Source organism: Cyanistes caeruleus, chromosome 3, assembly GCF_971803275.1.
Source record: "Cyanistes caeruleus chromosome 3, bCyaCae1.hap1.1, whole genome shotgun sequence".
Classification (NCBI taxonomy): Eukaryota; Metazoa; Chordata; class Aves; order Passeriformes; family Paridae; genus Cyanistes; species Cyanistes caeruleus.
Window position 1 is genome coordinate 98841641 of NC_141703.1, and position 23027 is coordinate 98864667.

Genomic DNA, 23027 nt, shown 5'->3' on the forward strand with positions numbered 1-23027 from the left:
CCACACAACCATCTCTTCTCCAGGCTGAACAGCCCTAACTTTTTGTGCCCCTCTCCATAGTGCTCAGTCCCCTTATCCACTTTGTGAATTCTCCTCTGGACTCACTCTAACAGTTCTCCATCTTTCTTATGTTTGGGGCACACCTGTACACAGTGCTCCTAGTGGGGTCTCAGGAGAGGGGCTACTGTATGCAGGAGACCTGCTGCCAACAATTATTTCAACATTTATTTGACTGTTTACACTCAAGTACTGGCCAAGGAGCACAAATAAGAGCACCAAGAGCCACAACAATCGTGGATCATGAGCTCTCTGCAGCAGGCTCACAGTCGGCCTCCCTGCAGATTGAGTCTCTTGTGCCCACAACAGAAAGTGGTATGTGATTTCCTCCTTTTAACTCGGCCCCTGAGAAGTTCTGGCTCCTTCCTCACCAGAAGAGAGCGTAAGGCAGCCAGCCACGGGTCAGCCATCACACCCACAGTGTCATTCATCCCCTGCACATTCACACACTGGGAACAACCATGTCATGCTAGCTCCAAACGAAGTAAGTCAACATTTTAACAGTGAGTACATTTATTGAGGTGTTTAAAGTTCTGCACTCCATTGAACACTGTTCATAATTTAAAGCAAATTCAAAACATTGTGACAGGCTCCAACTGGGATATTAAAAAACTCACAAAGTCATGTCACTTAAGAAATACAGTTAAATTGTTCAATCATTTTGGTCTTCATCCCAGTCTTTCTTTCCTGATGGAGGTTTTGGGCCACCAGCTGGTTTTGCCATAATGATCTTGAAAAGAATAGAGAAGTAGAAAAAACTAATGTTAAAATCGGGCTCATACCCTTCTCTACAGCCACGTGATGCTGACTGCTAGCATTCACTACATTCATGCAGTTTCCCTACTCTGAACCCAAGCCAGTGAATATCCATCTCATTGAGATATTAACTTAGTTATTTTTGTTCAGAATGGTAGAGGCTGAGCCCTGATACAGTAAAAAAAAGGTATTTTATGCCATTTTTGCATGCAAAGTAAGACTTCAGTTAGTCTAAAGAAAGTGAGTACTCAAATAGGCCAACAGCAGACTAATTTACAGGGTGCACACTGCATAAAGGAAGATTATCAAAGCTATTTTTCTCATTTATTGTCTCTAAGTATCACACTTTAAAACCATCAAGTCCATTAGTCCTACCATATTAAAGCTCATTCTCTGCACTGGCTACATAGACAACTAAGGTAAGTCTGAACCTGCACTTATCATCCCTTCCATGAAAATTTGGTTTTAGGAGCAGAATGCATTTTCAAAGGCACAAATATAGGATGTAGCAATCAGCACACAGCAGAAGACAGCAGTGTTATGTGTTCTCAAGGAGCATACAGTCTGCCATGTGCTTGTCAATGAACTCAAGCATGCACTCACAGAGATACCTCTCTGCTAGAGAAACAGAGCTTACTGCACACTAGTTTTCAGGCTCATCTTTCCAGTCATCCTTATCCCAATGTCCTTGTTGCTTAGGGGCTTTTGGACCGCCTGCTGTTTTTGCCATAATAATCTACAGAAATTTTACATGCAAATTCATTTTTACGAAGTTTCACAAAATAATCAAAAGATTTTTATCATCAAGACTGTAACCTCTATTTTTCCTAAAAATTGGATTTTCATGTAAAAATATATGAAAGAAGGGGTTTTTTTCCTATTAAAGCTTGTTCCTACAGAAGTTAGGGTAACTCTCAGGATACAAACATCAACTGTCTTCAAAATATCAACAAAATGAAAAAAAAAAAAAATCCCAAACCCAACAAACATTAATAGTACTGCTAGAGAAGCAGCCACATTCCAGATTACAAGCTCTTGAACAAATGACTTCCTGGCTTCCAGAAACAAACAAACCACATTCTCAAGTAGCATTATGTTTATGCCTTGCATTTCCATGAGATTCCACCTATTTCCGTGAGGGTTCTGTCAGGTTTTAATTCAGCACCCAAATGACACATAAGCTTACCTGATCAACCCTTAGAACAGTTACTGCTGCATTTGTAGCTAGCTTGATACCCCAGAATTTTCCAAGATAGGTGTCTAACACACCAGCTTCAAACATGTCCTTCACTGCAGCAGCTTCAGCCTGTCAGATGGGGAAAAAACATTATTCAACACTTTCTCAGGCTTTCACCCAGCAAGGTGGTATCACTTTTCTAATCACATCTCCCTTCAGAAAATCTGCATTCCTAATCCATTAGCAGGAAGACAAAGTTGGTAATTAGTCAAGACCTACTCCCTGTCACATTAGCTCAGTATCCCACTCCACCTCTGACACAAAGCCATTATACTGTACCAAATTGAACTGCTTGATGATAAGAAGAACATTTAAGGATTTCAATTCCAAAAAGTTATTATTCTAGACCATGCCTGACAGAGCTTCCAACAATTTAAAATAATCTATAAATACTTCATACTGATAGAAGTACTGTTAAGTATAACCCTGCACTGCAAGGCAACAAGTAACATGAGAGACTATTTACCTCAATATCAAATCCAACATTTTTCTTCCCCTCCTGATGCACGGCATACAGTTTGGAGATAACCTCATTAGCCTTTACTCCAGAGTTTTCTGCCAGTGCTCGAGGAATGGCTTCAAATGCCTCAGCAAACTTCTTGATGGCATATTGGTCAAGCCCAGGACAAGTCTAAAATGAAATTGAAAACCATGTCAGCACTTCAAAAACTGTAAGATAGGAAGGCATTTCCTCCCACACTTGTTATTACACACATATATATATGTTGGTATGAAATAATATTTGTACTTTTTTGTAAGACGTGTGTATGAAGATGAAAAGCCAAGAAGCCTGTTTGCTGTACCTCTCCATAGGATGTGATTTGCTTGGCTAATTCAATCTCTGTTGCACCACCTCCAGGAACAAGACGTTTATCCTGTGGAAAGACCACACCAAAACACAATGTTTTGCTCAAAGCATCCATTATTTCTTATTTTTTTAAGGATTTTTCTTGTCTATCAAGAATGCAACAGAATTTTGTTCCACACAGACTTATTAAGAATCCACTTCAGAACAAATATGCATTATAAGGGAAATCTACCAGAATTTCCTCATTCATTCCAATGTCTTTGAAGAAAAACAGCTTCTTTTGTAAAAATCAAAACAATAATGCAATGGGTTTTGTGTGGGGGATTTTTTGGCTTTTTTTAAAAAATTGCAACTCTTGGCTAACTGCAACAGCATTCCTAGATTTTCTCATGTTTTCTACTATTTTGGTGGGAAATATCGTACAGAAAACCAATCTACTGTACACTTAAGTTTAAGTCAACAGGTATTACAAGGTGTTGGTAGTTTCAGTTTTGTTTTCTTTCACTTCATTCTTTCATTTTAAATTAAGCACTTTGTACATCATTTGGCAAACCAGAATTTAGTTATTAACTCTGGTCTCTTAACACACAAAGTAATCATCATAAATCTTAAAACAGGACAGCTCCTGGAGACAATCAAAAATGCACAGCAGTTCTGTACTCAAATCAATGTCCATGTCTTGGTATGTAGAGGAGATTAAGATTCTAACAGTTTTAACAATTTTTGCATACTGTTTTCCAGTTAAATACAGGAACATTTTCTTTTGTATAAAAAGAATAAAAATTAAATGATATTTAAGACCACATAAACTGCTCACAAAAAAAAAATCCTCTGTAAAACTGAGTTTTTCTATCCATAAAAACCTACCTGTATTTTGTAGAGAAAGCATGAATTATCAGCAGTGAACTAGAAATTGAGTCTGCAACAAATCAGTTTCTCCTGATCCCAAAGCTATCTAGCTTTTCTTCTGTGCCTTGTTTCCAAGGAATATTACAAAACATTTAGGGAGTAAGTCAAGAAAGAGCTAACTATCTTTAAAAAGTGGTAAAGGTAATCCCCCTTCAAGAACTCACTCATTACTGGAAAACTGAATGCAATCCATGTTGAGCACCACCTTTTATGTACCCTGTGTTCACAACAACAGCTGTCTTCCCTACACAGCCCTCCACACCTCAATACTACACAGTTATCTCTCCAGCTCCAGAAGGCACCTAAGCAGATTAATATCTACAGCCTTTGTAGCAAATGGGCACAGAGCAGGCTCAAGCCATGCCTCAAATGATCTACTTCTCACTTCTGGTAACTCAAGTGTTCTCATTACTTACCCTTGTGAGTACTTTGAAAGTATTGACACCATCATCCACTGCTCTCTCTATGTCATCCATCAGATTGTCTGTAGATCCACGAATGAGGATAGTAGAAATGGCACCATCCTCCTTTTCTGTTCAGAGACATGCATTACTGAACTAATTCTTTAATCTTATGTCCAAAACACATACAAACACACCTCAGAACAGCAGTGTCAGCAGTTCTACAGAACATACATACCATGCTTAAACACCACAACCTGTGTATCCCCAACTTCTGATAAATACACACTATTGCAGTGACCCATTTCTTCAAGAGTAGGGGGAGTCTAGAAAGAAAAACATGAGTTAAGAACTGAACCTGCTCATCAGTTCTCACCCTCCTGCACCTCATTTGGGAAGTACATACCAGTCTGGGTAGGGCTGTTGCACCAACAGTTTTGCAGAGTCTTCTCAGGTCCCACTTGGAATTCAACCTTTAAAAACAAGTTTCCATAACAACATTAACACATACAAGAGTATTCTCTTATCTTGCCAAGTACATTTCATATATCTGGTAGTCCAAATGTTTTCATGCTCTCCTAGTACTTACCTGACTAACATAAGATTGTACTTGTTGGCATAATGAAGAGCCATATCTGCCACTTTGCCACCTGTTACTACTACATTTGCACCACTATCAGCAATAGCTTTGACTTGCAAATCCATTAGATTTTCTTCTCCTTTACTGAAATTCATCAGCTCTTCAGCATTCTTTATTAGGACGGTGCCCTAATAAAACACATACACTGTTACAGTTTAGCATTAAGCCACATGCCTACAAGTTTCTGACAAACCATTTTGTCTCCCAATCTATCTATAAACTTCAAGTCATCCTATTTTGTAAGAGTGACACCTTCTCAGGCAACAGGGTAAAACAGGAGGGAAAAAAAAACGGAAATCACCAGGCCATTCTAGACAACCTTGAGGTTCAGAAATTCAAGCAGTAGTTTGGCTCAAATAACCCAACAAAACCAACATCATTTCCCCTATCTCAAAACCCTGTGAAGCAATCAAGGTTCAGAACTTTTCTACTAACTTTTTTAAACTAATAAAATCAATATTCACCGAAATATCTCAATCACCAAGTGTTGAGAATATTCATAGCTAAGTCTAAAAATAAGAGTACATATGAATAAATAGAGATGCAACTTATTTTGAGCTTTAACATACCTTAGTTTCAGTTACCATACCATCAAAAGGGCAGGAATACACAGCTATTTTTGCATCTTTGACAGAAGTAACATCTCCTTCAGTTTCTTTTTTAAAAACCATGCCATGCAGTACTGAGGAAGCAGAAATACCAGCACCCTGAAAGGAAATAAATGGAATCTGAGACTTTTTACAAGGACAAATAGCGATGGGACAAGAGAGACTGGTTTCCTACTGAAAGAAAGTAGGTTTAGATTAAATATCAGGAAGAAATTCTTCCCTGTGAGGGTGGTGAGGCCCTGGCTGCCCAAAGAAACTGTGGCTGCCCCATCCCTGGAAGTGTTCAAGGCCAGGTTGCACAGAGCTTGGAACAACCTGATCTAGTGGAAGGTCCCTGCCCATGTGAAAGGTCCCTGCCCATGGCAGGGGCCTAGAACTGGGTGATCTTTAAGACACATTGCAACCCAACCCAAACTGCTCTATCGGGGAACATTGTATTACTGACCTTTTATTTATCAGAAAGCTACACTACTCTGCCTGAAAAGCAGACCTTACAATCATTTGGATGTAACACCCTAATATAAGACTTCAGCTTATTCAGCAACAACAACCATTGTCTAAGAGGTTCCCATTTTAGATTACTTTCAATATGGATGATTTTTGTTTCTGAATGCTGCTACTGGGCACAAAAAAGAGCAGCAAAGACTGATTTCCAAAATTTAATACAAATGCCAGAACAAAATTAGAAGAGACTCTCCTGAAGTTCAAAAATTAACCTTCATTACACTGTTTACCTTAATAATTACAGTAAAGCCTGCTGCTTCAAACTTACCACAATTTTGCACACTCTGATATTATCAACGTTGAAATGACCAGAATCAGGAAGAATAGAAACTGGAGGGAAAAAAAAAAAAAAAAAGTAAATGTCTTGCCTAATGAATCCAATGAATAAAGTAGAACAGTGACACCAAAAATAATGCCTGGAATTTTTCTGAACCTCTTAATTTCAGTGATATGAGATATCTGTCTAAATTCAAGACAGTTATAACCTTCTAAAAACTAGCATAAAGAGAAACAGAAATTTTGTTTTTACAAAGTAATAATCAGAAACATTTATTCAGGCTGCTCAGTTAATTAAGTCCAAATATGCATGCATAGTGTCAAGAGATAAGTCTGACCTACAGCACTTAGAGAAATCACTGCAACTAAAAATGAAGGTTTTGTCCCAGAAATCTAAAGGGAGAACAATTCAACACAACTAGTCTTATTTCCATTGTTCTGTGGCTTCAACTAGCAACAGCTTATGTGATGCGCAATACGTTCACCTAATGATATAAAAAAGAGGGAGAAAGATAGGTTTCTGCACTAAAAGGACTTGAAAGCTATTTCTAGAAATGCCTAGTAGGAAAGGCAAACCTTTTCTGAGCTACAATGCCAATGTAGAGTTCAACATGAGGAAGATTACCCTCATTTCAGAGGTAAAGTGTTCCATCCAACCCAACCTGCTAAACTAACCATACTTTCTATCTTACACGAAGATGTAAGGACCATAAGCAAAGCTACTCAGTTTTTTAGCTTCGTGCCCACATTTACTCCTGCCCACTTACCACAGGCCTGAGCAATAAGCTTTGCCAAGAACCGTTCATTGCCGTATTGTTTGCTCATGACTGATGTGTGCAACAAAGATGCCACTTCTTCAATATCTCGAAGGTTCTTTGCAGAACAGCACACCAAGTCAGGAAGAATTTCTAGGGCTTTCTTGCAAGCCTTTTCATATCCTTCAATCACCTGTGCAGCAAACAGTAAATATTCACAACAACGCTTCTGCTTTTCAATAGCCATAAACCATTAACAGATGCAGAAGTTTACAAGGCAAGTAAGCAGTCATAAGCAACATAACACATGGTTCCCCTTCAAACACCTTTATCTAAAAAATTAGGTGAGAAGAAAGCAGATGATTCACAGTATTATGACCCAACAAAACTGATCAGTGGCAATCTGGATTCAAGCTGTGTGAAGTTTAATAAGAATATAACTTGCCTCTGAGACAGATAACCCCATCCTCAGAAGGTCTTCTGCTAACTCCAGAAGAACTCCAGCAAAAACAAGGACAAAGTTTGTTCCATCTCCAACTTCTTGTTCTTGCATGTGTGAAGCCATCACAAGCATTTTCGCAGCAGGATGCTGGACCTTTGAAAGAAGTTACACATCTTGGTGACTAACACCCCACCTATGATTGCAGCTTCAGGCTTTTCTACACATCTCTCTAAACTCTCTTATCTCGAATTGCACCTAGAGATACTAAGAACACACAAAATTGGAAAAGAAAGCAGCACAGATAATCTTAATTGGCTAACTACCCTAGTAAGACAAAGCACAAACATACATTCAAAGAAAAAAAAAATCAGAGAACTGAACATTGCCACTACAACATGCATTAGACACGCCTGACATTGGTTCTGAGCTACTTTTACAGGATGCAGTGGCTTCACAACTGAGTTCTACCCAGGAAAACAGTCCGGAGTTTAGATCTCCAAATTGAATTCATGTGCAACACACAAAGTACATGTCTAAGTAACAGTTTCATTTTAAGGGGGGGAGATGTGGGAGAGCTCTGCTTAAAGATTGCACTGCTTCACTTTTCTTTTAAGTAAATGCAGTAAAACACAGTATTCCTGAATATTTATACTTGATATTTTGTACTAGAAAGTAACATGCAAAACATATCAGATTAGGTCACTATTACGCAGATAATATTTTTTACAAACAGAACTGAGACTTCCACAGTTATTCTACTCATACTGAACACCAACACAATGAATTCAGTAAGGAAATACTTTATATTTACATTATTTCTATCACTAAGTATAAAATTCAGGAAAATATTATTCACATTGTGTCACAAATACCAATTTGAAGTAGGAAGAAGAATTAGGAGAGGACAGCCTTTTCATGCCTTTACAGTATTTACAGAAGGATGCTAATATAGCCTTAGACTCTTAAATTCCATTGATGGATTCTAAGCCATAGGGAGAACATGGCAGGCAACAACACTGGGAGATTAACTCAACAGCTATGTCATGCAGACTTTTGCAAATCAGTGCATTTCTAAATACTTTCTCTTTGAAACCTACTGGTTTTGGGGGGAAGTATGGTATTAAGTATCTCCTACAACTATTAATGCTGCTTCACAAAAGAATTATATTCTTCACTGTGGACCTCAAATTCAGTGAAAAAAGTAAATTACTTCCAAAGTGACACATGTAAACCATCTGGTAGTGCCACTTCCTCACTGACAGTCAGAACCCTAACAGCCCATGAGCAGAATCACCAGATGACAGCTGACATCATCTCAAGAAAGAAAACTTACCTCTAGCTCTCTCAGGATAGTAGCAGCATCATTTGTAACAAAAAGCTTCTCCAGATGATTGATAACCATTTTGTTCATTCCTAAATGGGAAAACAATTTATAAAAAATCATTCATTATGCAAACAATATTTTGCACATGGACACTGCTTCCTTTCAGGTGTACCTTGCATATTAAAATGTTAGCTCTGTTTATCATTTAAGAACTTTAAAACATTTTTGTGAAATAACACTTGATGTGTGGGACATTATGGAGAAATTGGTAATTTCTGAGTAAAAAGTTTTCTGTTCAGAAATACCAGCACATTATTTAATTAAATTATACAGGAGAACCTTTTGTTTCCATATATCTGGCTGAACAAGACTGTGTTTGCTATGACTATCTGCCGTGTTATTCTGTTTCCTTTAATTTTTATGCTTTTTCATGTATTTTATACCACTTTTCAAAGAGAATACAGTAACTGCTACAAAACCTGGCAAAAGCAGACACTGAGAGTAACTCAAGAACTGTCAAAACAGAACCTGATTTCCACAGTCACAAAGAAATAGTCACGTATTTGCAGTTTTAGAGCAAGTCCAATGTGTTTCCCCCAGCAATAAACAGCTGCTTCTTTGTCAAGGTATGTTTAGCCTCCAAACATAGCATTTGTCTCAAAAATGCAGCAATAATTTTAGGATTTATTTACCATTTGGTCCATATGCTGTACGAGTGGTTTGAGCAAGTTCTTTGCATGCCTGGATGTTTCTGTAGACAGCTTCTTCTAGCCCTGAATAATGCTAAAGAGAAAATTGACTGATCAGAATTAGGCTAAGAAAAAAAAAAAGCCATGAGCTAGAAATTTCTTATCAAAGCAGTGTTGATCTACTTAGTCCCTCAAAGTTTTTTATTGATATGCATTTGGTATTTCACTTACAGTTTAAACAGACACCAAACCTTACCCAAAGACAGTGAGAACTACCGTGTACACCTCAACTAGGCAGCTCAGCAAGCATTAAAAACTTCTAAACAGAAAATCTGAACAGTGACTTCACTTGCAATACAGTTTGCATCCCTTCAATCTTCTAAAAAAAGTTTTGTGACATGCCAAAGAGAAAGAGAAAACAAGCAAGACCCACTTGGCGAAGGGCAAGGGTTTCTGTACGTGTTTCTTTACTCACACCTTTGTACACTACAAAAATCATGTAACTCACTTCTACGTTCAAAATATGTGCAGTTTAGAAATTCAAAGTAGAATCATTAAGTAAAATGCCTGTGCTTGAGAAGGTGATCAGCCTGGCTTTGGTTTGGAAACCTTAAGACAAGATGGGATCCCCAGAAAGGACGTTAAGAAAGAAAAAGCAGGATAAAAAGTACTGTGCAGTCCATAAGAGAAGGGAGAAAAGTAGTAATAATGTTTACTCTCTAAATACAAACCAAACGTTTTAGATTGCCAGCTGAATCCTTGTTCTGCATAAGAAAACTCTTGCTGTTTTGGCCTTGAATTTTCCAACACTGAGGCCACTCTGGTTCCCTGTTCTGCCCCTACCCTGAACATATGCCATTCTTTGGATTCAAGAAGGATTCAAAAAAGAAACACAAAGGGGTTTCAGATCTGCTATCTTCACTTTTCCTTCAATTAAGTAGCAGCAAACAGAAATTCTTCCTATCTTCCCTCTTTCTTGAGGGAGAGAGGGACTTTGGGCAAGGATCTGGAGAGAAAGGACAAGAGGGAATGGCTTCACATTGAAAAAGAGTAGGTTTAGATTAAGTGTTAGGAAGAATTTCTTCCATGTGAGGGTGGTGAGGCTCTGGCACAGATTTCCCAGAAAAACTGTGGATGCACAACCCTGGAAGCATCCAAGACCAGGTGGATAGGGCCTGGAGCTAAATGATCTTTAAGGTCCCTTCCAATCCAAACTTTTCTGTTGGTTCTATGAATAAAAAAGAAAAAAATCCCACACCTGCTTGCTTTCTGTCCACTTTTCAAAGAAAGCTTCTCCTTTATTAAGGCACAGGCCTTCAACTTTACCAAATTATTAAGTTAACGCTAAATACAATGAAATAGAAATGAAATGAAAGGAAATATATAGAAAACACTACATGGTTCAGAATCACTGACAAAGGTATTACAAAAAGTCGAGCAGGACGACCCAGACACTTCCGAATAGCTTCAAGTACAGGGCCCGGCTGAATGTTGCTGTCCAGCCCCGCGGAGATCTCTCGGAAGGGCGCGGGCACGAGTCGGGCCCCGGCGCATCCCCGGGGCCGCAGGATGAAGCGGCAGGGCCCGGCCCGGGGGAAGGCCGGGAAGCGGGATCCCGGCCCCACAGAGCTTTCTGGAAGGCCGCGTGCGCCGGGCACCGCCCTGCAGGGCCGGGCAGGCACCGATCCCCGCAGCGCAAAGGCCGCGGAGGGGCCCCGAGCCAGGAGTGGAGCAGTGCCCGAACCCCCCGGGCCCGGCCTGCGGGACACGGGGCGCCGTCGGGCCCTGCCGGCCTTCCGGGGCTTACCCCGCACCGCCACCCTGAGACTCGTCCCGCACCCATCCATCCATCCGCGCATCCATCCAAAAGCGGTCTCACCTTCGCCCCCTCCTTGAGCATCTGGGCGAAGCCCGGGGCCTTGGGGACGTGCAGCGCCATCTCCGCTCCACTGCGTGCCGGGGCTGCGGCGGCGGGAGCGCGCGGGGCAGGGCGGGAGCGCGCGGGGCACGGCGGGAGCGCGGGGCGGGCCGGAGCCGCGCCGGGGCTGGGCCGCCCCTCAGGCCGCGCAGGGCCCGGGGCTCGCCCCGCTGAGGCCGGGCCGCGTTCGCAGCCGGTGGAGCGTCGGGCGAGCGGGTTGGCTCCCTCACAGCCTTTCTTTCTCTGTCCGGTTCGGCAGACCGTGCCGTAGGCGTTCCTCGGGTGCCCTTTGCGATGGGAGTTCCAGCAATAATGCAGGCTTCTCATATGGCCGCCGATGATAAACGCTCGTCGTAAAACTGAGCAGACTCCAGTCAAGCGTTTTGCTTAGTACATACTTGTCCAAATGGAAGCGCAGTGCATACATAGGAAAACTAAGCATCACAGAACCACAGATCTGTTTGAGTCGAAAGGCACCTTCAAGCTCACCCAGTTTCAGCCCCTGCCGTGGGCAGGGGCCCCTTGCACTGGACCGGATTGTTCCAAACCCCTTCCAGCCTGGCCTTTAAACACTGATGGGGATGGGGCAGCCACAGCTTCCGTGGATAGCCTGTGCCAGGGGTCACCACCCTCAAGGGAAGAATTTCTTCCTAATATCCAATCTAAACCTGCTTGCTTTCAGTTTGAAGCCATTTCCCCTTGTCCTGTTATTGTCCACAAAAATCAGATGAGCAACCTGATGTGCAACTTGCCAATAATAAACACTCAAGAGAGTCATTGGCAATTTATTTCATACTTGCACGAGCCTAGGTGCTCAGTGGTCTTCCACAAATAACACATGCTATCTATGAAAACTTTTTACTATTAATATGTTTTATCAAAAGAGTTAATGTTCATTCATTGCAAGTTACATAGTTCTCTTATTAATTAGTATTCTATCTGCTGGTTTTTAGTGATTCTTGCTTCTCGTGCCAATTAGTCTTTTGAGTCAGTGAGTTTCTTGAGTTGGTGGTCTGTGAGTCAGTGGTAACAATCTCCCCCTGCCAGATTTACCCTTCATCCAGTTCAAGCTGACCTCAGCACAATTGCTGAGTTGGCTTTATTATAGTTCTTTTGGCCAGATATCCTTGTGGCACATAAATTCTGCACTCTTTTTGCCCACTATCACTGGGTATCCTTCTTCCCTTTGTTTTCCTTGCCCGACATCTGAGATCATTAAAGCATGTCAAGCCCTAAACCTTAACAAGGCAATTCTACCAACAAGTAATTTGCTTTTCTGACACCTGGACATCACCTAGAACTTGCTTGTTAGCTGCTATCTGTTTCAGGGATTACCTCTCCCTTCTTATTGATTTGGCTTGAATGTATACAAAGACCAAACATTAAGGAATATAACTTCTTATGAGAATTTTATATATTCCACATTTTGCAAAACTGTCACTGCGTGCCCTTGTAAGTAGTCTCTTTCCCATCTTCCTTGTAGGCTCCCTTCAAGTGCTGGAAGGCTGCAATTAGGTCATCCAAAAGCCTTTTCTTTTCCAGACTGAATTCTCTCAAACTTTCCTCACAGCAGAGCTGCTCCATCCCTCTAATCATCCTGGTGGCCTCCTCTGGACTCGCTCCAACAGGTCCCGGTCCTTCCTGTGCTGGGGACCCCAGAGCTGGATGCATTACAGTCAAGTTCTTGTTTTCCAGGGTAATGCCAAGTAATATGCTCACTACAGAACATGGTGAAGAGCAGTTTGGAGGCCCACCTGGACACCTCAACAGGTAATTGAGGTCCTGCCAGGAAGCAGTGGATGTGCTTTAAGTTTGACAGGTTTTATTAACTTTGCTTCTGTGTCACACAAAATCAAATACACTGTTTAAAGAAAAGAAGTTCAAAGCCTTAGAAATAATACTGCAGTACCTGAGCCTGTAAGCCAGCAGATTGTTACTCCACCTCTATAGCAGGCTGCCTGCAAGGTTCATTAAATCACTTGATATATGTTGCTTAAGTAACCCCAGAAGAACACAGTTTAAATTTAGTGTCTGTAATTCTTAAAATTAAATCACTTCACCCTGTAAAACAGGGTAACAGGGTAACACTTTTGTACGCTGCCCCTATACAAAAAAGTAATGATAGAGGAAAACTACGTGATTTGCCCCACAAATTAACTTCAAAAAATTTTGTATGCAGTTTTGCCAGAAGTATTCGGAGGTAGATACCACTTGAAGCAGAAGAGGGAACTTACTCAGCCATGTCTATCGTGACCAAGAAGTGTGAGCTTTTCCAAAAGGAATTGCTGGAGGTTGGCACAAGTGACATAACCCTATTTATCCCTCTCTTCTTTTTTCCAGTGTATCTTGCACTACACTGAAGCAAGGGAAGAAGGAAATATCCATCCTGTTCTAGAGTCAAGATACTTTATAAAGCAACTTCCATAATCTAATGTTAGCCACGGAGCACAGAGGAGGTAGTTACTCCTAAGTCAGCACACAAAAGTTTAGATTCCATGAACTGATGAACGTCTGCTAGTGATACAGCTTGAATGACTCTTTGTAGTTTGCCCTAATTCTACAAGTCTATGTATAAATTTTTCTCATTATAATCTACATTCTCTCTGTACCATTGCTGTCTTCTGCTGTCTCCAGGTATTTGTAAGGATTTTAACAAGGACAAATGTCAGATTCCGCACCTGGGATTGGGCAGCCCCACATGTATGGACAAACTGGGGAACAGGACACTGGAGAGCACCACTGGGGAAAGGAACCTGGGGATCCTGGTCTACAGAAAGTTGGATATGAGTCACAAGAGGGCCAGCTGTGTCCTAGGGGTCATCAGGCCCAGCATCACCAGCTGGGCCAAGGCAGGAATTGTCCTGCTCTGCTCTGCTCTGCACTGGGGTAGCCTCACCTTGAGTGCTGGAGGCAATTCTGGGCGCCCCAATATCAAAAGGGTATAAAGCTATTAGAGGACATCCAAAGGAGAGCAGCAAATATGGTGAAGGGTCTTGAGAAGATGCCCTGCAAGGAGTGGCTGAGGTCACTTGGCTTGCCCAGCCTGGAGGAGAGGGTGACTGATAGGTGTAGTCATTTAGGAATGGTACTCTCCAATTTATTGCTTCCACTGAAACCGTGCACTCACTGTCCTTCCTTCCCACCCTACCCTACCACGTGGTGGGCTAGAGAGGAGAACAGGCAGCACAAAAGGTAAAGATCACAGGTTGAGGTAAGAACAATTTATTGGAAACTCCAATGAGTTCAGAAAACAAACACTAACAGCAACAATACTTCTGACAGGGGAAATCAGCAATCCACACAGAAACTCCCCAATAGTAGACAATACCTGGCTGTTCCTTCCACTGCACTTACTCAACTGATCCTCAGTGATCCTTGTGGGTCCCTTCCAGCTCAGGATACTCTACTATTCTATGATTTCTGAACTGCCCTCTTCGTACAGTGCTTTTATCAAAGCTTGTGCTACCTACATTTTCTAAAGCCAGAATACCACTAAAATCATAATAGATACATATGCTTGTGACTATGAATATAGAAAATAAATATGTATTAAGCTGTATCAAATTAACACTAAAACATCTCTTTGTGTTACAAACAGGATTTATTTGGGACTCACTGTCTAATCACGACTTTGACTTGGCCTTGATCTTTTTTTAGCTATGCATCTACACCATTTATTTTCTGCACAGACACTGCCATGCTAAAGGAGCATGAAAAGGTCAGAGGGTTGGCTATTGGCCGTTGGCTGCACTCTCACCACCCAAAACCTATAACTGTGCACATGGAAATCCCCAGCTTATATGTAGGCACTTGTTTGTCAAATTCTAGGATGGTAAAATTTTAACAAGATCTTGGGAAGTTCATAAAAATGACAGAATGTTAATTTTTGTTTGCTTATTAGCTGTGGGAACCTGAGCAGTGGAAAAGAAGGGTTTGAAAAGCATCTGCTGAAGTGTGAGTAGAACAATTGTATTTCACCAATAATACTGGCCAGTGAAAAAAATGCGAGTGGCATCTTGAGGGAAGGCTAAGGTCCATGCTGAGTTTGCAGAGAATCATGCTTAAACCAGAAACAGAAAATCATGAACCACATAGTGCTGAACATTCAGAATAATTCTCTTAGTAACAGTAGCAGCAGTTACTTTAGCTTTCCCCCAGACTGTATTTATGTGACTTGTAATATAATGGGAAGGAACTAATCAACTAGACTAATCAACTAGACTAATCAACTAGAGTACATCCAATCAGCTAAGTACTACTTTGTTCATTGTTCTACAGGTCCTGGGTTAAACACTACCCTCATCCTGGGCTTCTCTCACTTGTGCAGAGGATTTCAAGCTAAACAGGAAAGCAAGATTTCCTTACCATTTGGTGTTTTTACCTCAGTGTATGCTCTCTCTGCTACAGCTCAATCCAGTTAGCTTGAGTCACAGGAAAGCATTTCTGGAGATTTTAGAGGAGTACTGCCTTAGCATGGAAGTGTTCAAAAGACTTTTAGATGAGGCACTGAGAGATGTGGTTTAGTGGTGGGTTTGGCACTGTGGGGGCAACAGCTGGACACAATGGTATTAGAGGTCTTTTGAAACCTAAATGATTCTGTGATTCTACCTGCACAAGTGACAAGAATTCAGAAGTTCCTCAAAACAAGCAAATTGGAAAGGGTCATAGTCTCAGAAAGGAATCAATGCTGTTTATATTGAGACTGTATTGCAGGTACAATCAAGACACGTGTTGTGACACTGATACAGTACTCAACAAAATGTACTCCAAGAGTTTATCTCATGAGAAAGCAAAATTGTTGAGATCCTTCTTGTTTTGCTGTCATAAGAAAAAAGAAAAAAAGCATAATTGGGTAAAAATGACATGTCCTCTAGATGGTGAGTTCTGTTTTGATTGAGGAAATTAAATGCGGGATCAGATAAGGGCTAGTGAAACACCTCTCTTCAATTTTCAGCTTGGTCATATGGGAACTCTTGTCCAGTGGAGTGCACAAAAGCCTGGAAATACCTGGAAATACATACCTGCTGCTACTGAAAGTTCAACTGTTCTTGTCAGGTGGGAAGGACTTACCAGGACCTATGTGGTGATGGAAACTTGGAGAACACCAAACCAAGGAGTGAGGGAAACAGGAGTTTTAAGCTGTAATTGGAAAAGATAGGAAATAGCGGAAGAGAGGGGAAAACTTGGCATTGAATGAATGAAGACTTCGGCAGAAATAACACCCAAATAAAGTAATGAAGGGTAGAATAACTAACATCTATCTGCAGCCTCCTGGAAACAAGCTGTTAACACACCTGATTTGCACAACTTTCTGCTCTGAAAACACTAAGCAAAAAAATATGTGGCTAAAAAGGCAGGATTCTGAGATCAAGACAACAACTTAAGCTGTCTAGTGCCTGAGCCACAATTATTTATTGTGGTCTTCTTTCTTCACTTTGTCATATCGTGACTTTGATGCCCAATTTGGAATTTTCTAAGGATGGTCTGAACCAGTACTAGATCTTCAGCACAGAGACAGAGGCTTTTCCAATCTTTAATACTTTGTTTCTCTGCCTAAATAATTTTAAAGACCTTCCCCAAGTAACTAAAAATTTCATTTCTCATACTGTCCCATATTATCCCTCATATTATCATTTGAGGATTAATATTAGGATTGTTCGTCATGTGTCATCTGAATATACCTGTTGAGAAGTTCATTCTCCAGAGCTCAGATCAGTCTTCTGGCCCAGGGTCTGCATGCACACTGTCCTTCTTGCTGCCAGCATGGAGTGTGACCTACCAGCATGACCTGGGGAACTTTAGCATGTCCCATTATTTCCTGGCTACTCTGTCAGCCCCATGTATCCACCAGCAGCTCAGAAATTGGCCTGAATCAAAAAATTGGTTGTGAATCAAAATAACACTAAAGACATGCCTGCAGCCCTCATTTCTGCTCTGCAAAGCCTGCCCAGCTGTAACTAAGAACCATAGCTCACACTATGGAAAATGCATAGTCTTTCCTGCCTAGTTCTTGGGGTGTTTAAAGAAATGTTAATGAATAAGTGCTGTGCACTTATGCAAAGCAGGAGATTACCACACCACGCTGCATGAATAAGGGAATCATGCCATGATGTAGTATGGGCCAAGAGCCACGGAGTGGATTCATTAGTACCACTAAGTGGAGACTATCACATGGGTCTTGTTCTCAGTCTTGCACACTAAATCCCCAAAGCGTGATCTTCTGTTTGAACAGTAGATACACACTGCCCAAAAAAACCTGTTACGTTGAAGACTATTTATTTTATTTTTAAAAATTTATTTATTTATTTAAAAATTTATTCTTAAAAATGAAGTTATATATATATATATATATATATATACACGTAAATAAGTAAAATCATTACAGTTAACCAAGGTATAATTTAAGTAGTGCAATAAAGTTTACATATAAGGAATGAGCAGAGAACATTTTCTAATAAACCTTCAAGACAAGTCATTGTTAATGTACCAGTGCTGTAAGATGTACAAGAATACGAATAAGAATAAAAAAAGTAACATCCTGATGTTAAGCCCCAAGCTCACTGATATTAGCTAACAGATGTTGAAGTTCCAAGGTGAAGGTGTCATGATGGTGTTCAGTCAAATGTTGGACTCAATGATCTTGTAGGTCTTTTCCAGACGTAATGATTCCATGACTCAGTAGTATCAGGCAGGTTTCATTTCAAAACTGTATTTGGGTTAAGATTCTTTAAACAGTAATCAAGCCATAAAGAAATCTCTGCCTTTTTTCTTTTTGAAGGATAATTGTCCAAATACTTCTGCATCATCAGTATTGCCTATCTTAGTAACTCTACAGGCTAGGTGTTCATTGCTTATCAAAAATAGATTTTATCTGTGGTGGACTTGAGCATCCTTTTTATTTATTTTTTTTTTTAACATTGTCTAGTAAAGTGAATGTCTGAATGTTTATCGTGCATCCTTATGGCCCAGGTTCTGAGTACTATCTACTAAAATGTGGACATCAAAGAGAAGACTGAGAAGAGAACTCATTGCAGTCTACAACTTCCTCAAATCAAGGGGAAGTGGAGGGAAAGCACCAATCTCTTGACTCTGGTGATTGGTGAGAGGACCTGAGGGAACAGAATGAAGCTGTGTCAGGGAAGGTTTAGGCTGGATATTAGAAAGTTGTCTTTTCCCTGAAGCTGTGCTTCCATGATTCTAATCCTTTACAATACAGTGTAACCAGCAATTTGAATTGAATTTTTGTTACTGTACAATGTATGTACAATGCATGTACAAAAAAAACTACAAAGGAAAATGTTCTGTTCTGATGAGACAAAGGATTATGAATTTGAGAACTAATAATTGATATTACATATTAGAATCCAAGCTGAAATGGTGAAAGAGTGGCATGTACAATATTTTTACTGTTGAAGTTTTTTTAATGATTTTACCCACTGATGATGTAGGTTAAGTTACTAATAACAGTGTGGCTTATTCAGTTAATCTATTGTCAGATTTAGGAGTTACAATAAGGTATACCAGACTGTCAGTAGTGTGAAAACAAGAGAAATCTTAGAACAAGTGGGATTACAAATTGTATCACACCATTGTATGATGTATGGTTCCAAAAGGTTGAAAATGTCTTGCAAACTTCTCTAAAAAATCTAGCTCTAAAGAATAGATTGTTTTCCATTGGTCATGTATCTCTACTTGTCTGTGTTAGAGGATTCCAGACACATGCTTTTCAATGTTTCTTCCTGAAATCTAGGATAAAACAATGAGTCCTTTGCACAGCATCTAACAGTCTCACAGATACCTGCTGCTGTAAATTTTGTGTCTATTTCTTAGTTTAAGGAAGCTTAAGTGAGATTATGGGGAAATTTGTAAATGGTGGTGTGAAGAGGAATAGCAAAACCTTCTAATATGTGGGTATACAGGACTTAAAAGAAAAGGGGTTATTTCTCTTTTAGTTTGTTCAGTAGTAATTTTCTAATTTTCCGTTGTGTTTGAAGGATTGAAATTCTCAAGTAATTCCCTTCCAACCCAGGCCATTCTGTGATATTGTGAATTTCTAGAATGTGCCCTCTGAGGGGCAGCATTGAAAAGCAAGTTTCACTAGTCCTGATGCCGATGTAGATCCAGCAGAGGGGATGCTGATCCTGGTTTCAGTGGTGTTCCAGCTGTGTCGATCTGGCCCATGAGATGTCCAGGGTCCTGGGGCAGGCACCAACTGGGCTTGAGTGGATATCTTTCTTTGAAAATGTTTCTCCACCTTGAAGACAGCTTTCTCACTTTCTATGTAATAATGTGAATAGAGAGCTCAAGGGGTCTCACTTTGGACTCCAGTTTATAGACTGTGTTGGTTTGAAAGACAGGTGCCTGCCAAGGATGGCGGAATCTCCCTTGGAATGGAGAATATGACCCCCTGCCCTCCAAACCACTATAACTTCAAAATTATGGGGCTTTCAGGTAAAGAAATGGGAAAAGGAGTAACAGTTTTTTGCTGGAATATATACATATATATACATATACATATATATAATATAAATATATTTGAATTTTAAATATATGTATATACACATATGTAATATGCATACAATATAAATATATGCTTATAAATAATAATATATAATGTATATGATACAATATAATTTGTGTTATTATATATATCATATATAATATATACATGTTTATATATTATATATGTGTATATATTATATATATATTACTTTATATATATATACTATATAATTATTATTTTTTTTTAATAAATAACAAGGCAAACAAACAGCAACAACAGCAGTAACAACAAACAGGAAAACAACCAGAGACCCAGTCAGTAGAAGCCTTCTCTGGGCTGTCAGGCCCTCTCCCGTGGGTGCAGTTCCAGGCAGGGCCGGCAGGGGCGCTGGTGGCTCTGGGCCGGGCGGGTGCGGTGATTCCCCCACGCCGGCAGGGGGCGCTGTGGCGCGGGCTCAGCCGCCTCTCTCCACACGCTCAGTGGCGCCTCAGCCGGTGTGAGGGGGAGATGCGGCTCCCTCTGCAAACCCACAGTGGGCAGCCAGTCTCAGGGGCACTCCGGATGGCAAAACAGACCGGAGCAGGAACCTCAGAGAGCAGGCTGGAACAGCAGCGGTGAGCACCCCCAGGGTGGCAAAACAAATGCTCTGGGGATGTGCCAGGAACCACAGGGTATCCACAGAGCGGTCATATGATACCAGGTTAAAGTGTAGCAAAAAGGCCAAAGCAGAAAACAGCGGGGCTGGGCAGCAGCAATTCGGAGATGCTCCCTCAGAGGCGGGTGGGGGAAGGTGTCTCGGGTTTTCCCCTGGGGCACTCCATTGGATGGTGAGGGTCCTTCCCAGTGAGCTCAGGGGTTGAAAAAGTCCCAGTTCAATGGCCAGTCTTAGGAGCAAAGGCTCACCCACGGTAGGAGAAGCAGTAAAGGGCTGACCTCCATGGTGGCTGTAAATTCTCCCCTACAGTGGCACCATTCACCTCCAAGCCTGAGAGTGAGAGGGAGCAAGGAGCTGAGCACAGCCCCTGTGGCATGCCCCCCCCTCCACCGCCAAAATCTTCAGGGTGTCTCTGCACTTTCCAAGAAAAATCTCCCCAGCCAAGAGACAGCAACAAACCGCACCCTTCCCCTTCCTCCTCCTCCCGACCACATCTTTTGTCTCCCAAGTAGCCATCTTCCAAGTTACCATCTCTTAGGCAACAAATATGAGAAAATTCCCTGAGAGAAAGTAAAAAATAGAAGGAAAAATCCTAACCTTCAATAGAGTCAATAGAGTGGACTTCAGTATGCATTAGCCCCTTATAATTGAGAGCTCTAAGCAACTCATTTTGAACTACTGTTTATAGAGTTGAAAGAGAATGGGCTTTAGTTATTAGCAATTTTTCATCCTGGCTTCAATTCAGGTCAAGGAGTTTCTTTCAGGATTCAGTAACAAAAATATTATTCCACTTGGACTATGATTCAGGCAAGAAAAATAAATTTCCAAGGCTGTGCGTTGAAAAAATTGGTGCTTGCTAGACACCACCATTTGCTGGGAACAATATTTCTGATAAGCTCAAGAGGGGGTTAGCCCAGGTGCAGTTCATCAAGGCTGATGTCTAATGAGCGTCAGATCATAGTGTGACCTGGGCAGGAGGACACACCAGCATAATCCATCCCACAACTAAAGTCAGCTTCTCTGGGCATCTGCAGTGGGTCACTTAATACTGGAATATTCTGGAGTCTTAATATGACTGACTGGCTTAGTCCTGTACATTAGATCACAAGAATATCTGCTTCTTCCCTAATAAATTCCTGTAACAAGAGGAAAAATGTGGTATTACTCATGAAAGAGCAGTACTGCTTAGTCCTCCACTTGCAATCAGCTTCAGGGTGATCATTTATGAAAAGCAAAGTTCAAGGGCTATTTTAACCCCCTCTGAAAAAGCAGCACTTCACTGTCCTTACCCAACCTTTTCTTGTTAATGTCCTAGTAGAAAATTGGCAGAGTTGTCTTTTATTCTGCAGAGGAGCTGTCCCTAGGTACAATAGTCTTTGAAGTTGTCTTGTCTGATTTATCTTAGCAGATAAATCTTGGCAAAGTATTTGTTTGGTTTTTTGTTTTTTTTTCTCCTGATGTGCCTCTAGGTTTATAAAAAATAGAATGCCTTTCACTGGAATAAGCAATTTTGGCTGAATTTGGATTCATAGGAGAAGGTCGTGTGAGCATCTATCATTGCAGATCGTATCAGAGAAGTACAAATGTTCCACATTGACTATAAATGAGGAGGCGGGTCTTAGGTCTGACAGATTTTGACTGTAACCATTTGATTTCTTGTTTAATATAGTTCATTCTATGGAACAACATAAATTCACATACACATATCCTGTCATTATATGATAGTCACATGTCTGATGCATCTATACTGCTCTTTCTGGTTATAATATTGTAACTTTCAGGGAGACATCATAGAGTCATGGTAGGGTAGGGTAGGGTAGGGTAGGGTAGGGTAGGGTAGGGTAGGGTAGGGAAGGGAAGGGAAGGGAAGGGAAGGGAAGGGAAGGGAAGGGAAGGGAAGGGAAGGGAAGGGAAGGGAAGGGAAGGGAAGGGAAGGGAAGGGAAGGGAAGGGAAGGGAAGGGAAGGGAAGGGAAGGGAAGGGAAGGGAAGGGATGTTAAACCTCATCCTGTTCCAACACACCTGCCATGGGCAGAGACACCTTCTACTAGGCCAGGTTTCTCCAAGCCCTGTCCAACCTGGCTTTTCTGTGAGAAGCTGCTAGAAGCTTCTACCATGTCTGACAGAGCCAGTCTCTGATGGACATGCTGCTGGCCAAATTAAAGAGGTTGGTAATGCCTCTGTGATTATATATTTAAGAAGAAAATAAAAACAGCACAAGGGAAGTTTCTTTTCCAAGGGTGGCAAAGCACTGCTGCTGGGGCCATCCTGGCAGAACATGGCAATGTGCCAATGTGGCCACTGCCATCTTGGCATGGCCCACAGCAAGCCTTGCCTGCCTGGCTGTCCCTGGCCAGCTGTGCTGCAGGCAGAAGGGCAGGGGCAGCAGCAGCAGCTTCTCCTTCCCAGCACCCTGCATGAGGAGAGGCGTTAAACAGCGTCAATGCCGTGGTGACTGCCACTGCCCAAGCGGTGGAGGTGGGACCGCATGGCCGGCAGTGAAAATGTGGCGAGTGACTCTCCAGCACAGAGAGTTAGAGGGAGAG

At 41.3% G+C, this 23027-nt stretch overlaps 1 protein-coding gene and 1 long non-coding RNA gene across 3 annotated transcripts; one reads left to right on the forward strand and one right to left on the reverse strand.

The window, feature by feature from the left end:
- Positions 1–552: 552 nt before the first annotated feature.
- CCT8 (chaperonin containing TCP1 subunit 8) lies at positions 553–11467 on the reverse strand. 2 transcript variants are annotated; one of them, XM_086883337.1, is made up of 16 exons: positions 11286–11425; positions 9410–9500; positions 8727–8806; positions 7397–7546; positions 6964–7144; positions 6189–6250; positions 5378–5515; positions 4758–4936; positions 4575–4641; positions 4407–4494; positions 4184–4299; positions 2854–2925; positions 2517–2681; positions 2000–2119; positions 1451–1549; positions 553–787 (listed from the first exon to the last, which is right to left on the reverse strand). In XM_086883337.1, exons 1-15 carry the CDS (start codon positions 11343–11345, stop codon positions 1457–1459), a joined length of 1662 nt encoding a protein of 553 aa, XP_086739463.1. In that variant the 5' UTR covers positions 11346–11425; the 3' UTR covers positions 553–787; positions 1451–1456. The 2 variants fall into 2 exon arrangements, with proteins under 2 accessions (XP_086739463.1, XP_086739464.1); XM_086883338.1 differs by lacking the exon at positions 1451–1549 and having other exon boundaries at positions 11286–11467.
- Positions 11468–11476: 9 nt separating this feature from the next.
- Positions 11477–16166, forward strand: LOC111940697 (uncharacterized). Its single transcript, XR_002869623.2, has 4 exons — positions 11477–13094; positions 13665–14516; positions 15226–15278; positions 15603–16166. It is a non-coding gene; the product is annotated as an uncharacterized LOC111940697 (long non-coding RNA).
- The last annotated feature ends 6861 nt before the right edge of the window (positions 16167–23027 follow it).

What these genes read in the sequence shown, in the direction of transcription:
- CCT8 (XM_086883337.1), bottom strand. Translation starts at nt 11,345, where the DNA reads ATGGCGCTGCACGTCCCCAAGGCCCCGGGCTTCGCCCAGATGCTCAAG. An exon ending in CTTTCAAAGTACTCACAAGG is followed by an intron (nt 2,926 to 4,183) that starts GTAAGTAATGAG and finishes GTCTTTCCACAG; the next exon opens with GATAAACGTCTTGTTCCTGG. An exon ending in ATGTTGGATTTGATATTGAG is followed by an intron (nt 2,120 to 2,516) that starts GTAAATAGTCTC and finishes CCCATCTGACAG; the next exon opens with GCTGAAGCTGCTGCAGTGAA.